The sequence below is a fragment of the Scyliorhinus canicula genome, chromosome 5 (genome assembly GCF_902713615.1).
Source record: "Scyliorhinus canicula chromosome 5, sScyCan1.1, whole genome shotgun sequence".
NCBI lineage: Eukaryota > Metazoa > Chordata > Chondrichthyes > Carcharhiniformes > Scyliorhinidae > Scyliorhinus > Scyliorhinus canicula.
Window position 1 is genome coordinate 72723796 of NC_052150.1, and position 16253 is coordinate 72740048.

General features: G+C 45.4%; 1 protein-coding gene across 1 annotated transcript in view; it reads right to left on the reverse strand.

Moving 5' to 3' along the window:
• Positions 1-9615: 9615 nt before the first annotated feature.
• dnah5 (dynein, axonemal, heavy chain 5) overlaps positions 9616-16253 on the reverse strand; it is a 458053-nt gene continuing 451415 nt past the window's right edge. The window contains exons 78-79 of the mRNA XM_038797206.1: positions 11782-12016; positions 9616-10312 (exon numbers count right to left, since the gene is read on the reverse strand). Of these exons, the coding sequence (XP_038653134.1) occupies positions 10161-10312; positions 11782-12016 (387 nt within the window). The 3' untranslated portion in view covers positions 9616-10160. The remainder of the gene's footprint in view (positions 10313-11781; positions 12017-16253) is intronic.

A 16253-nucleotide genomic window follows, 5' to 3' on the forward strand; every position in this document is an offset into this window, starting at 1 on the left:
AATCCCGGCCCCTGTCGACAATTGTGGTGTTGGGATGGAGGCAGGCCCAGGGCTAGTCAGTGACTCTCAATGCGGCGGAGGACTCGGGGTCAGACGGTGACTGCCCGGAGGAAGTCAGCTGCTCGGTGGTGGGCACAGAGGGTGCATTTGAGGCTCTCTGCAGCGAGGCAGAGGGCTCACTCGTGCCCAACATCGAGTCGCCCCTAGTCCCCTCTGGGAAAACCAACATAAGGCCCCCCCCAACACCCACTCCTTCCAAACAACCCGACAAAATAGACCCCCAAACAAAAGGAAACAAATCCCAACACATTAGCCCCATATCCCAAAACCATCTCCACCCACCATAAAGAAAGACAAAGTCGGAGCTCAGTTCAGTCCCAGTCCTTGAGCCTTCACGAATGCCTCAGCCTCTTCCGCCGTCTTGAAGTAATGGTTCCTGAAGTTGTGTGTAACTATTAACTTTGGCAGGTCAACCACCCCAAACCGCACATTGGTCTTGGACAACGCTACCTGCGCCCTACCAAAGGCCGTCCGCCGTCTCGGCAGCTCCGCCGTGAGATCTTGGTATTCTTTTTTAAGGGGCAATTTAACATGGCCAGTCCACCTAGCTGCACATCTATGGGTTGTGGAGGTGAGATCCACCAGATACGGGGGGAATGTGCAAACTCCACACGGACAGTGACCCGGGCCCGGGATCGCACCAAGGTCCTCGGATCCGTGAGGCAGCAGTGCTAACCACTGTACCACCATGCCGTCGAGATTCTGGTATATACGAATACCACTGCCTTCCCACCTCACCTCTCGATTCTGCTTGTTTGCTGTGGTCTATCTCTGTCTTGTTTTGTTAAAGTTGGCATTGCCATATTTAAAAATTCTAGTAACTGTTAAGTTTACTCCGTTTCAAACCTATCATTGAATTTGATCACATTACGATAAATGTCCGCTTCCAGCTGGATTATTAACTAAGTCTGCGTCGTTACTCAGGAGTTAATCATACCCTGAAGTTTGTGCTGCATGGTATGCTCTGTCATTACTCAAAAGAGCAATTTAATTAAAAGTATTTGCAAAGCCTGTTTGTAATTAAATTCATAGCATGATTTAAATTAATTATAATAAACTGTTTCACGACTTGTAAATGATGCGGTCCCAAAAATGCGCAGGTTTCTTGTGGGAAGTAATTTTTCCACAATATCCAGACTCACATCAACTCATTGGGGTAAGCAGTGCCTCAATAACCTTAGTGAAGAAAACTGTGTAAGCTGCCCAGCTAGCAGCCTGAGGTGCTGCCTGCTTCTGTAGAATTGGCAGCTGTGACACACAAACTAATTTCTCCCTCAAGGTGTTCCTCCTGTGTTGCATGAGGCCTTAATTAAAGCAATCAGGTTTCATGCATATTTAAACAAGGGTCGTATTGGGTCTGTCGTCTTGTCACGTGCTTAGGAGAAGAGTTAAAAATGACAGGTGATTTAATCCTGGTAGCCATCAAATGTGTTAGTATCCTGGCTGATTTTAACTGCCCACCAGCCAGTTACATTAGGTGGGTAAGATTAAAATTGTCTCAAGTTAACATTTTTTTGCTTAAATTTAGAGTACCCAATTATATTTTTCCCAATTAAGGGGAAATTTAGCATGGCCAGTTCACCTAACCTGCACATCTTTGGGTTGTGGGGGTGAGGCCCATGCAGACACGGGGACAATGTGTAAACTCCACATGGACAGTGATCCGGGGCTGGCATCGAACCCAGGTTCTTGGCGCCGTAAGGTAGCAGTGCTACCCACTGCACCACCATGCTGTCCCCAAGTTAACATTATTTTTTTGTGTAGTGCAGCAGCTGGGAGCTGTTGCTTCACTCTGTCCCTCTTTGCTTGTTTCGTTTTTATGACCACCAGGCTTCTGAACTAATTGCAGAACTCAGCTGTTACTGACAGCAATTTGAGAGGTGGATGAAGCCTCTGCTGTCAATCATAAAATGTTCAGTTGCACAACACTAGAATGTTCTTGAACAGCAATCTGTTCACTCAATACTCCTGCAAGCCAGACATAGTCAGCAACTGTTTTTTCTTGAAATAGGCACACAGAGGGTAGCATTGTTGCTTCACAGCTCCAGGATCCCAGGTTCAATTCCCGGCTTGGGTCACTATCTGTATGGAGTCTGCACGTTCTCCCTGTGTCTGCGTGTTTCCTCCTGGTGCTCCGGTTTCCTCCCACCAGTCCCGAAAGACGTGCCGTTAGGTGAATTGGACATTCTGAATTCTACCTCTGTGTACCCGAACAGGCACCAGAATGTGGCGAATAGGGGCTTTTCACAGTAACTTCATTGCAGTGTTAATGGAAGCCTACTTGTGACAATAAAAATTATTTATTTATTATTATTATTATTATTAAATAAGACAGTTCCAGGACTAATTTTCTCTCAGTCTTTGGGATCATTATCTGATTAATTTCTAAATGACAGTTTATTTCTGACAATGTAAAGAAATACTTAATGGTAAGGTTTCTGGTACCTTACACAGACATCATGTCTGCTAAATTTCTTCACCTCAGTGCCTGTAATAAAGTAGTCAGATTTGCATGCACAAGCGTGGTATTACTCATAATGAGTGACATCCATTTATTTTGGTCTACAAATATGGAAAAGGCACCTACTGCTCCATGTATTTAAACATTATGATTTGAATCATTTTCAGGATTTTCATGTTCTTCCCAACTCAGCTATTTTACTGAATTCTTGATAAAATGTCAGGGCTTAAATTTTGTCGGGTTGGGATGGGGTTGAAATTTAACTGATTTCTCCTTTATCCTTTTACCAAAAATGTATTCACTGAAATATTTTTTGTTTCAAGTTGTTTCAAATTGTAATGTTTGTTGAAATCAATTTATTTAATACAGTAGTTCTGGAATTCATTTTTATTGGCAGAATACTGTTTTCATTCAAGGTGGCTGAGATAGAAATTGGGCTGGATCCAGTTAAAGCTTGAACGCTTCCTCTCTTCACCTTTTGAAATTTCCACTCCATATGATAGCCAACAAATGGGCAGGTGAATGCAATTCCAATGATTATTATATGGCACTTTTTTCCTGTATCTATTCTGTTATCAATACAAAGAACTATCTTTACATCTCTGGCGAAGTCACTCCACTGCTGGAGGTCGACAAGATTGACCAAGCTACATCTTCCCTATTGTAATTTATTAGTTTCAAGCCAGCTAACACACTGATCAAGCCACAATCTTCTCCTGTCAACTGAAGGAAAATGTTCCACTTGAGCATTAATGGTATCTTGATGCATGCAAATCTCCGAGAAGCTGGAAAGTGCAAGAGTCCAGGGTGGAAGTCACCAGTAGCAGATCCAACTGTGATGAAATTTGGGGCTAGCTAATAAATTGAAAAAAGATTAAACATGTTGACCTTTTTAATAAAAGCAGTTTTTCCTAATGACCATCTGAGTATATATAATATTGGTACACCACCAATGGGTAGCACAGTGGTAAGCACTGTTGCTTCACAGCACCAGGGTCCCAGATTCGATTCCCAGCTTGGGTCACTGTCTCTGCGGAGTCTGCACATTCTCCCCGTGTCTGTGTGCGTTTCCTCCGGTTTCCTTCGACAAGTCCCGAAAGACATGCTTGTTAGGTGATTTGGACATTCTGAATTCTCCCTCAGTTTACCTGAACAGGTGCCGGAATGTGGCGACATGGGGATTTTCACCGTCACTTCATTGCAGTGTTAATGTAAGCCTACTTGTGACAATGATAAAGATTATTATAAAAATCAAAGCAAACAGTAATCCTTTGACAAGACTTGACTTATGTTGAATCGGTAAATTAAATTTTAGAGACTTCCAAAACCCAAGGAAGCTATTGAACTCTCGAACTCAGAGTTATTGTTCTTTCCAAGCATCACTTTTTTTAATGCATTGTATGGAGTAGAGTATTTGAAATGTCAACGTTTGAGATTCTGTAATGTTAATGACTATTAGCGAGCTTGCAGTAATATCTAGTCAGAAACAATAACCAAATTTAATGATTATGGTTGCGCTAACTATGCTGCTTGAACTTTGTTTATATTTAATTTGATGTATTTTAGGTCTGCCTTTTGCACATCTGGCAATTTCATGTAATTTCAGTAATGTGAATTCACCTTTGCTGTCGAAGCTTTTTGGTACTCTCATGATAAATTCCACACAACCACAGGAAGTGAGACAGCAAATCTATCTCAGAAAAGAAAATGGTGAACTAGCATATATTAGTGTGCAATAGGCCTTAAACAACGAAGGGCTCTTGAAGAGCTCACATTTTCACTTGTGGGTCGGGTGTGCAGAGGTGGGAGAATTTCCCATAAAATTGGTGGCCTGCAGTTCCAATTTTTGTTGTTTGAGGGGTTGGAAGGCAGGCTGAGTTAGAAGTCAGGCCCACTGCCCTGGAACATGTGCAGAGGCCGTCAGGTGCAGAGGTGGGCTCGGCAGAAGGCCAGCTTCTGTGTTCTGCTACTTTGTTGCATTCAATTTAAAATGAATCAAAACAAACAAAAAGCTGTCCCATTCATCACCCCTCATCTCCTTATGCAAGGACATGGCACAGGCGCCACACAGTCCCCTTGTTGAGGCAGAGCCTCCTGCAGCACATACTGTCTGTCATTTATTCGAAAGATCAATGATGCCTGTACACCTTGGGCTGTCCTCCTCGGGGGTCCTTCCATGGTCTGATGGGCGGCCTTAAGTGGGGATTATTGGTTACCGACCATACTCATGCGAGTTCCTGATTTCACCAATGGGAACGGGCTGGGGTAGATCATAAATAGATTGACACCCGGCGTGGTTCTCATTTGTGGCCTCACCTGCAATCTAACGGCCCCTTCGCTCTCTCTCTTAAGCACAATGTGGCCATTAAATCGTGCCCACGATCTTGATATGGAACTATATCACTGTTCTTTCATTGCTGCTGGATCAAAATCCTAAAACCCCCTCTTTAATAGCACTGTGGGTGTACCTACACGACATGCACTGCAGCGGTTCAAGAAGGCAGTTCATCACCACCTTCGCGAGGGCAATTAAAGATGGGCAATAAAAATGCTGGCCTCGCCAACGATGCACACATCTTGTGAAATGATTCAAATAATTTAACAGTGAATTACAGTGTTTAGCCACAATACATGAATTATCACAATACAATTATAGTATAAGAAATATTTGCAGAAAATGCCACATTGAAAACATAAACACAAGTTGTTGTCTTGAAACATAAAAGAAACAGTAAGAATAGGACTTTGTTGAAGTCATGATCAGGGCCGTGTATTCTGTTTGGAAATTAAAGCAAAACAACCTTCAGAAAATGTCACAGTTGTGAAGTGTCAATCCCCGAGGAAACAGGTCAACAGACACAGCTGAGTCAGAAACAGTAGCTCTTTCAAATGGCATTGTCAATGAGATTTAACTAACTTTATGTGGCTTTTGTTATGTGTTTCTGAAGGAAAATTGTGGCCATGAAAATGTTGCCAGCATCCAGATCAAACAAATATAGCATAAAATAACTTCCTCTCATCAACATTTAGATGAATATATTTCACAGCTTGAAGTAATGGGATTTAACATGCAAGAAACAGAGTACCGTTTTGGCCACGTATAGCAGGGTTACTCTCTGTGCCGACAAACAGGACTCTGTTGTTTTTTTTGGCCTCAGTCAGGAACACACCGCTGAGACCCACGTACCTCATTTTTAAATTTCGCCCTCATCTTTTGACCCTTTTGGACACAACACTGCTGGACACCCCTCCCCTCACTGCTCCAACTTACCTCTTCGAACATCCCCTCCTCACCCTACCTTTTAAGGTCTGGGCATCCCCAGGTCCAATCGCTGACATGGTCAACTGGACACCTTGACACTGCCAGCCTGGCAGTGCCGAGGTGACATTGCCAAGGTTCCAGGCTGGCATTGTCACGGTGACCAGTGGCAGCAGAGTGCCAGGGTAGCATTCTTCCCAGAACCCGACAACACAGGGACCTCTAATGGCCTGGGAGACCTCCCCCCCACTCCCCTGGTGCCCTTACCCTTGGTCCGTTTGTGTGGACCAGTACTAAACGGCGCCACGGCAAGTCCCAGGGCATTCGGAGAATCAGGTGGCAACATATTTAAATGAGCCTAATGGCTCACATTAATCTGCATCTCGCCGAGTGAGGGCGAGATCCCAATCCCGACATCTCGCAAGATCTTACGAGATTTAAAGGCCTCTTTGCATCACCGAGTCGGTCGCAACGAGGCTGTTTCATTGCAACCTATATTTTTGATACTTTGAATAGGTTCTCTCCAAAGGTTTCTACTCATGTGGCAGAGGGCTGGGAACCAGAGCAATAGGTCAGAAGGTGAAATAACTGAGGGGCAATTAGAGAATAGGACCAGTCATACTCGGAGGAAGAGCAGGCAGGGAGATATTGCTGAGCACAGTGGGACTGATGGTCTGAAGTGTATCTGTTTCAATACGAGATGTATAACAGGTAAGGCAGATGAACTTAGAGCTTGGATTAGTACTTGGACCTATGATGTTGTTGCCATTACAGAGACTTGGTTGAGGGAGGGAATGGATTGACAGCTAAACGTTCCAGGATTTAGATGTTTCAGATGGGGTGTAGGGGGATAAAAAGGGTGAGGGAGTTGCACTACAGGATAAGGAGAATATCACTGCTGTACTGTGGGAGGATACCTCAGAGGGCTCATGCAGTGAGGCAATATGGGTGGAGCTCAAGAATAGGAAGGGTGCAGTCACAATGTTGGGGATTTACTATAGGCTTCCTAACAGCCAGTGAGTGATAGAAGAGCAGATATATAGGCAGATTTGGAAAGGTGTAAAAGTAATAGGGTTGTTGTGGTGGGTGATTTTATATCTATATTGACTGGGACTTAGTGCTTGAGGCTTGGATAGGATAAAGTTTGTAAGGAGCATCCAAGATGGCTTCTTGAAACAATATGTAGGTAGTCCAACTAGGGAAGGGGACGTACTGGACCTAGTATTGGGGAATTAGCCTGGCCAGGTGATTGAAGTTTCAGTCGGGAGTATTTTGGGAACAGTGACCAGAATTCAGTAAGTTTTAAGGTACTGTTGGATAAAGATAAGAGTAGTCCTCGGGCGAAGGTGCTAAATTGGGGGAAGGCTAATTATAATAATATTCAGCAGGAACTGAAGAATCTAGATTGGGGGCGGATGTTTGAGGGTAAATTAACTCTGGCATGTGGGAGGCTTTCAAATGTCAGTGGATAGGAATTCAGGACCGGCATGTTCCTGTGAGGAAGAAGGATAAGTATTGCAAGTTTCAGGAACCTTGGATAATGAGGGATATTGTGAGCCTCGTCCAAAGGAAAAAGGAAGCGTTTGTAATGGCTAGAAGGCTGAGAACAGCCAAAGCCCATGAGGAATATAAGGAAAGTAGGAACGGACTAAAACAAGGAGTCAGGAGGGCTAAAAAGTGTCATGAAGTCATTGGAAAACAGGATTAAGAAAATCTCAAGGCTTTTTATAAGTGTTTAAAGAAGGTAGCTAGGAAAGCGTTGGCCCCTCAAGTTCAGGGGAGGGAATCTAGGCGTGGAACCAGAGGAAATGGGTGAGGTACTAAATGAGTACTTTGCATCAGTACTCACCAAAGAGAAGGACTTGGTGATGATAAGTCTGGGGAAGGGTGTGTAGATAGCCTGGTCATATTTTTGAGCTCAAAAAGGTGGTGTTGGGTGCCTTGAAAAACATTAAGGTAGATAAGTCCCCAGGGCCTGATGGGAGCTGCCCTAGAATTAAGGGGGAGGCAAGGGTGAAAATTGCTTGTGCCTCGACAGAAATCTCTGTATCCTCACTGGCTACAGAAGAGGTACCAGAGGACTGGAGAATAACTCATGTTTTTCCCTTGTTTGAGAAGGGTAGCAAGGATAATCCAGGAAATGACAGACCAGTGAGCCTTATGTCAGTGGTAGGGAAATTACTGGAGAGAATTTTCGAGACAGCATTTACTCCCATTTGGAAGTAAGTGGACGTATTAGCATGGTTTTGTGAAGGGGAGGGCGTGTCTCACTAACTTGATCGAGTTTTTTGAGGAAGTGACAAAAATGATTGATGAAGGTAGGGTAGTGGATGTTGTCAACTTGGACTTCAGTAAGGCCTTTGACAAGGTCTCTCATGGCAGACTGGTATAGAAGGTCAAATCACACGGGATCAGAGGTGAGCTGGTAAGATGAATACATAACTGTCTTGCTCATAGAAGACAGATGGTAGCAGTGGAAGGGTGCCTTTCTGAATGGGGAGCTGTGAGTAGTGGTGTTCCGAAGGGATCAGTACTGGGACGTTTGTGGTTTGTAGTATAAATAAATGATTTGGAGGAAAATGTAAATAGTCTGATTAGTAAGTTTGCAAATGACACAAAGTTTGGTGGAATTGCAGATAGTGATGAGGATAATCAGAGGATACAGCAGGATATAGATTGGTTGGAGACTTGGGCGGAGCGATGGCAGATGGATTTTAAGCAGGACAAATGTGAGGTAATGTATTTTGAAAGGTCTAATACAGGTGGGAAATATACAGTAAGTGGCAGAATCTGCAAGTGTATTGACAGGCAGAGGAATCTGGGTGGCTGTGCAGATGGAGAAGGTAGTCAAGAAGGTATACGCATGCTTGCCTTCATTGGCCAGGGCATAGAGTATAAAAATTAGCAAGTAATGCGGCAGCTGGATAGAACCTTAGTTAGGCCACACTTGGAATATAGTGTTCAATTCTGGTCGCCACACTACCAGAAGTATGTGGAAGCTTTGGAGAGGGTATAGAAGAGGCTTACCAGGATGTTGCCTGGTATGGAGGGCATTAGCTATGAGGAGATGTTGGGTAATAATAATAATGATAATAATAATAATAATAATAGCTTATTATCACAAGTAGGCTTCAATGGAGTTACTGTGAAAAGCCCCAAATGCAATTTGTTCTCACTGGAACGACAGAGGTTGAGGGGCGACCTGATAGAAGTGTACAAAATGATGAGGGGTATGGACAGAGTGGATAGTCAGAAGCTTTTTCCCAAGGTGGAAGAGTCAATTACTAGGGGACATAGGTTTAAGGTACAAGCGGTAAAGTTTAGAGGAGATGTGCGAGGGAGGTTGTTTTACACAAGAGGGCAGTGGGTGCCTGGAACTCACTGCCGGAGGAGGTGGTGGAAGCAGTACAATAGTGATGTTTAAGGGGCATCTTGACAAATTGATGAATAGGATGGGTATAGAGGGATATGGACCCCGGAAGTGAAGAAGGCTTTATATGTTAGACGGGCAGCATGGTCGGTGCAGGCTTGGGGGCGAAGGGCCTGGTCCTGTGCAGTAATTTTCTATTTTCTTTCTTCTTTTGAAACACAAGGGCCGGGATTCTCCGCCAGCGGGGTTCTCCGTTTTGCCGACAGCCCGGGGGTTTCCCGACGGCGTGGGACTGCCCCATAATGGGAGACCTCATTGACCGGCCGGCGTAACAGAGCATCCTGCTGGTGGGCTGAGGCAGAAATGTGGCGTGGTGGGACGGAGCATCCCACCCAAGATATGTGAATATAGTCGTGTCGTTAAAAATAGGCTATTGTTATCTACCTACACAAATTGAGGCAAATCTTTTTGTAGCACTTTTATGAAATTTGTTGACAAATCTGGCACAAAGATTACTTTCAGTATGGTTGCAGATATTCAGCACTTATTACAAAAATACATCTTTAAAAGTATATCAATGCCATATGACAGAAGCTTCAAGACTGGTGAGCTTTGAATATTTTTTCTGCAGGAGTTTGTCTAATAAAATAAGACCTGACTCTGCACATAATAAACTGAAATGGAAAAAGCTATCACGACCACAGTGGAACAAAGAGATTTTCAACTCTTGTACACGAGTCCGGGCACGAGCTAAAACATGAGATAATGCATTCACAGTCAAAATTAAATGTAATTACAGAAATTTGAATCAATAAATACCCATTATCACCTTAAATCAAACAAAAGTCTACAATCACACTTAAAAATGACATTTTCTTCCTGTATATTAACCAGAGACATTTTATAATTACTTTCAGTAAAGCTGAAAGGTCGGTATTGATATCAGATGCAAATGTCTATGTGCCAGCAAAGTTGATGGAACAATTTTCCCAGTTACTGTTTGATCTTGTTTACTTGACATCACAAAGTAGTGCTACTCCACGGAGGATCCAGTGCTCAGGGGGCTGAACTGTTCGCAGGTCCACAGTGGCCGTGTAATTTAAGTCAGTTCTGATTGGTTTTTTGTAGATCGGGCATGGATATAACCGCGGATCTTTTGCACCTTGGCAAGAGGAAAGAAACAGCATTACGAGAAATGGAGTACATTTACACTCTACCGATGTAATACACAGCATTTTCAGAATTGGGTATTTAAAAAAATCAGTAGGTTACTCTGAATCATGAAAATGTTGCTACAAATTAGATATTCAGTATCCCACATTCTAAATTTAAATCTCTGACTATTTATAAATTTTATAAATGCCCAGATACCCAGAATTAGAAGAATGGGGAATACAGCTTTCAGGAGGAATGTAAGTTTTTTTGGAGATTATAGCAGTGTGGTGAGGCAAGTACATGGAGGAATTAATGGCGAAGATTTGCAAATGAGATGCATTGGGAAATAGTGTAAGTAGGTGAGGATGGCAGTGATGGTTATTGGAATTTAGCGTGGGTCAAGATACATGCAGCAGAGGTTTGGATAAGTTGGAGTTTGTAAAGGGTGAAGGATACATTGCCAGTCAGAAGATCTTTGGAGTGGCAGAATCTGGGGATGATGTAGGCACTGATAAAGGTTTCATTTACAGAGGAGTTGAGAGTGGTGAAGACAGGCAATGCTGCAGAGACAGAAATAAGTAAGTCAATAATGGTGATCATTATTAACATCGCCCAGGTTAAATTAGATTTGTCTAAGAAAGCGGTGTGTCAAAAAAAGAAATTTAATGATAGCTGCGTAACTTTGGAGAAAAGGAACCACATGAACAATCATGAGGGGGCTGGACAGGGTGGATAGGGAAAAGTGTTCCCATTAATGGAACAATGGAGAACAAGAGGAACAGATTTAAGGGAATGGCAAAAGAAGCAATGGGAAATGAGGAAAAGCTTTTTTGTGCAGCAGGTTGTTAAGATTTGGAATGCACTGCTTGAGTGCATGATGGAGGCAGATTTAATAAAGGCATTTCAGAAGGAATTGGATTATTATCTGAAAGGGAAGAACATGCAGGGTTCCAGGGAGAAAGTTGGGGAGTGACATGAGGTAAATTGCTCCAATGGAGAGCCAGCACGACATGACCAGCTGAATAGTCTCCTCTGCGCTGTAACCGTTGTGATTCTGTGAACAGTAAGCTGCTATTTCCAGACTACCAATTTATAATTTTGTCTTTCATATGCATATAAAGGAGAACTGTGTGAAGACAAAGGTTAAGGGTGTTGGAAATTGTGTGAGATTGGTTTACCAATAGTTGAACATCCAAGCTGTATATTCTCAGAAATCTAAATGCATATATCAAAATTTGTCAGTTATTCCAGCAAGTCATTTTAATATTGATCCCAGAGAAGCATGGATCATTGACAATCACATGTAGTAAATTCAAAAGCTCTTTTTTTTAACCAAGTTCACCAATCTAAAATCCCAAGATGACAAAGGATACATTTTGGACATCGGTTAGTGATATCTATTATATTATACAGCTTTAATATGTTAAATTCAGCTGATGGTTATTTTCAAGAGTTGCAAATGTATTGCATACTTACTCAAGTTATTCTGAGCCGAAATGTGGATGACTGGTAGCAACTCAAATAGCACTTTAGGTTTAGATTCAATGAGCTTTGAATTTCGCCTATCCCATCCAGCTCCTTCCAGATACAGTCCATAAACATAGACTCCCTCTGAAGGGGGTGCTGTAATGTCATCTTTCATCCATTTGCTAACTTCATTGCACAGAACCACACTATCAAGTGCCCAACCTTTATGGGCACGAGTAACTTCCTGTTAAATAAAAAATTAAAGAGTCACCATCACAAGTAACTTGTTTCATCAATGAAGTATAAGTCAATTCTTCACTATCATGTGTTTCCTAGTGTTACAGTACGATCCCCATCACAAGTTGCCTTTTTAAGACTTCCTAAAGCACTTTTTCAGCAAAAAAAAATGCAAAACAGCTAATATACAATTATTGAATTGATAGTATGGCCAAAATCTTTCGATCTCATTCGTGGCTGGGATTTTCTGGTATGAAAGCTTTTGAATGTGCCAATATAAATTGAATTCCTTTGTGCATCTGAAATGCTATGCAAAATTACACATCTAATTGGGTGTGAGATTCCTGATGCAGTGCTTACTGTTCACGTCAACATGATAACACAATTCTCTTTCTAAAACTTTAAAGAATTGATGAACAAAGTGTTCCTGAGTGGTTTAAAGATTAAGCTCTTCAGTTTTATTGCAATTATTTTGTTCAGGCTGACTGAATCCATTTCTAGCTGCTTCCCACAGGAATATTAAGGAAGAAAGGAATGCGTGTTTCAACTAAGAATCACGACTGCTTCTTTAATATGCAACACAAGGGACGGGATTCTCTGATCCTGAGGCTAGGTGTTGATGCCGTCATAAACGCCGTCGCATTTATCAACATCATCAACATGGCCTCAGGAGCAGCAATTCTGACCCCTACAGGAGGCTAGCACAGCACTGGAGCGACCCACGCCACTCCAGCTGCTGATCCCCGGCGTCAGATGGCTGCCGCGGGTCTGCACATGTACAGTGGGGCCGGCGCCAATGCTCATATATGCAGTGGCTCCCTTCTCCGCCCCGACAGAACATGGCGTAGGGCTACAGGGGCTGGCGCGGAACAAAAGAGGCCCCAGCCTGAGAGGATGGCCTGCCGATCGGTAGACCCCAATCGCTAGTCAGGGGGGTCGGACCCCCTCCCCCCCACCATGCCGCCACCAGATGCAACAATGCCGAGGTCCTGCGGGTAAGAGCAGGTGTGGACGGCACCGGCGGGACTCTGCTTTTTTTAGCGTGGTCGCTCGGCCCATCCCAGGCTGAGAATCACCGGGGTGGGAGATGGGGGCCCATACAGCAGCCCTGACTGGCGCCAATGGCGTCGATTTTCCACTCTCCAGAGAATCAGCGGACCGATGTCGGGGTGACGTGGCACGATTGCGCTGGTCCCGGCGATTCTCCGGCCCGGCCCTGGGTGAGAGGATCCCGCCCAAGGCCTTATATTAGTCCTACAACTTCAAATAAGGCCTGGATTCTCCGTTCTGGAGACGAGGGGCGAAATTCACCCTTCTGGAGACTAAGTCCCCAAGCCGGCTGGAAAACTGGTATCTACAGCTCCTGAAAGTGAGGAATTCTCCACATTTACGGGGGCTAGGTGGATGCCGATGAGCTGGCACGAGTTCGCGCATGCGCACAACGGCTGGCGTGATCTCGCGCATGCACAGAACGGCAGACGTATTTCAGCGCATGTGCAGACCGGCCGGCGTATTTTCACGCATGCGCGGGGAGTTGCCTTCTCCCGCCAGCCCCTGTGCAATATGGTGGAGCCCTACAGGGGCCTGGCCTGGAGGAAAGAAGTCCCCCCACGGAACAAGCCCGCCCACAGATCGGTAGGCCCCGATCGCAGGCCAGGCCACCTTGGGGGCCTCCACAGTGTCCGATCCCCCTGCACCCCCCTCCCCCTCCCCGAGGACCGCCCCCGCACACTCACCTACCAGGTCCTGACGTGCGTGAGGTGAGTAATTAACGCCGGCGGGACTGGCCAAAACTGGACGGCCGGGGCTGGGCGGGGGGGGGGGGGGGGGGGGGGGGGGTCGGAGAATCCCGGCCTAAGTGTTCCCAGCAGCGGAGAATCGATACTGGTGTCCGCCGTCATTAGGACCAGGGCCCAGCATGAGAGTCTCCCCTCCATCATGCTAATTTATGCATGGTCGTGAGCTCGTTGGACTCCATTGGAATCCAAGTATTGGGCCATCAATTTGAGTGGCTGGTGCAATAATGAGGTCCGGTGGCAGCCCCACCCCTCCCCTCACAACGCATATCATGTGCCCCTCCCTCCCTGCTGACAAGTAAGGGCATCCTTCCCACCCCACGGGAATAACAGGTCACCCCCTATCCCCCCCCACAACACACATGCATGGGATTAACCTGACAGCTCCTTACCACATCAAAAGGATTCCCGTGCTTTCTACTGAAAAATGAAGTGAAAGCACTTAGCTCCTTTTGATGCGGTGAGGAGCTCTCAATCATGCCAATCGTGTGTAGAAACATTGCTGCTGGCATCAAAGCAGAGTAATTGAGATGCATTCAAGCGTGAAGGGAAATGTAAATAAACAAACTTCCTAAGCAGCTGTGTCCGGACCAATAAAACTATCAATCACTGGCTAGCACAATGCATTGCTGTATGAAATAGAATGGAAGATATGCATTTCACAGGCTGCCAAGGGATTTGAAGCCCTTTGAGGTTTACTTGGCTTTCCAGGAAGCCTCTGATATTCATAACCACTGCTTTAAACACTTTTGTGTGAGGCGCCAGATGTTAGGGAAGGGTACGCGAAGATGTAGTGATTTTTCACTCTATTGCCTGGACTTCTCTTCAGCTTACAAGCAGGTGTGACTGATGGAGGTCTCTGATAGGATAGCATGCTGTGGGTGGGATGGGAGGTGACCTGTTCGTAGCGTGGTTTGGAGGGGGGTGGGGAGAAGGAGACTGGGGCTTCGAGCCAGTTAATCAAATGGATATAAATCACTCCTGCCAGCATGGGGCAGGTAGTGTGCTGTGACTGTCAGTGGGGGAATCAGAGCATTGCAATGGGTTTGACAACAGACCCGTTTTTCCCTCGACGCTCCATTCTCTGCCCGATCGGAAATCCTGACACCGGCGTCGGGCAATGGAGAATCCACCCTCATTTATTCATAAACCAAATCTTGAAGACAGTGGAAAGGGAATCAGGCTAAAATGTATGAAGGAAAACCAATCTGTTACTGCCTTTTGCACCACCACTGAAGTTGAATGTTATCTGTTCCAGGTTTGCAGTTATGTGGTGACGACCCATACACTGGCAAAAGCCTGTGGGCGCGATTCTCCGCTGCCCACGATGGGTCGGAGAATAGCGGGAGGGCCTTCCCGACATTTTTCCCGACCTCCCGCTATTCTCCCCCCCCCCCCCCCCCCGCCACGGCCACCCCACGACACGAATCGCTGCTCGCCGTTTTTTACGGCGAACAGCGATTCTCCCCAGGCCGATGGGCCGAGTTCCCAGGCCTTTACGGCCGTTTTCACGAACGCAAACACACCTGCTCTCACCGTTCGTGAAAACGGCCGCAAAGTGCCGTCCGGGACAACCATGGCACTCTTTGTTCCTCCGCGGACTGATCCTGCGGGGTGGCTGAGGGGCATGATGGCCCGCGCATGCGCGGGTTTGACGCATCTGCGTGATGACGTCATCCACGCATGCGCGGGTTGGAGCCGTCCAACCCGCGCATGCGCGGCTGACGTAATTGCGCGTGTCAGCCGCCGTGACGCTTGGCGCACGGGCTTAGCGACGGTCGCTAAGCCCGTGATGCCGTGCTTCACGGGGCCGCGCTGCTAGCCCCACCCGGGGGGGAGAATCGGGTCCCGGGAGGGGGCGCGGAGGCTGCCGCGAAACACGGCCAGTTTCACGGCAGTCTTTACGACTCTCCGCATTTGCGGAGAATCGCACCCTGTAGTTTCTTAAGTACCATGCCCCTTTAAGGATGAACTTGTGCTGTGGGGTATTTTGAAAGAAGGTTAATTAGTTTCCTAATTATGACATATTATGTTCCTTAATTCCATCATTAAGAAACCCCAGTGGGTCTTTAGGTTGCCATGGAGATAAATACTTAGGAAAGAAAGGTAAATAGAAAGCTAATTACAGTTGGGTTGGATTGGAGTCTTTTTTTTCTGTTTGGCAGTTGAGAACACTGAGACTGTGTGCAAGGAAAGACACAAGCTAGGTTCTCTCCGAATGGGACAGTTTTCTGTTTGACAGTTTTATAATAGATCCCAGTGTTGAAGCAGGGCTCTGAGAATAAAGCATGTTCTGAAAGTTCTATGATTCTATGAGTGTGACGGAATACATTCCACTTGCTTGGATAAGTGCAGCTCCAGCAACACACAAGAAGCTTGATACCATCCAGGACAAAGCAGCCCAATTGATTCACATCCCTTCCAGAAACATTCACTTCCTCCACCTCC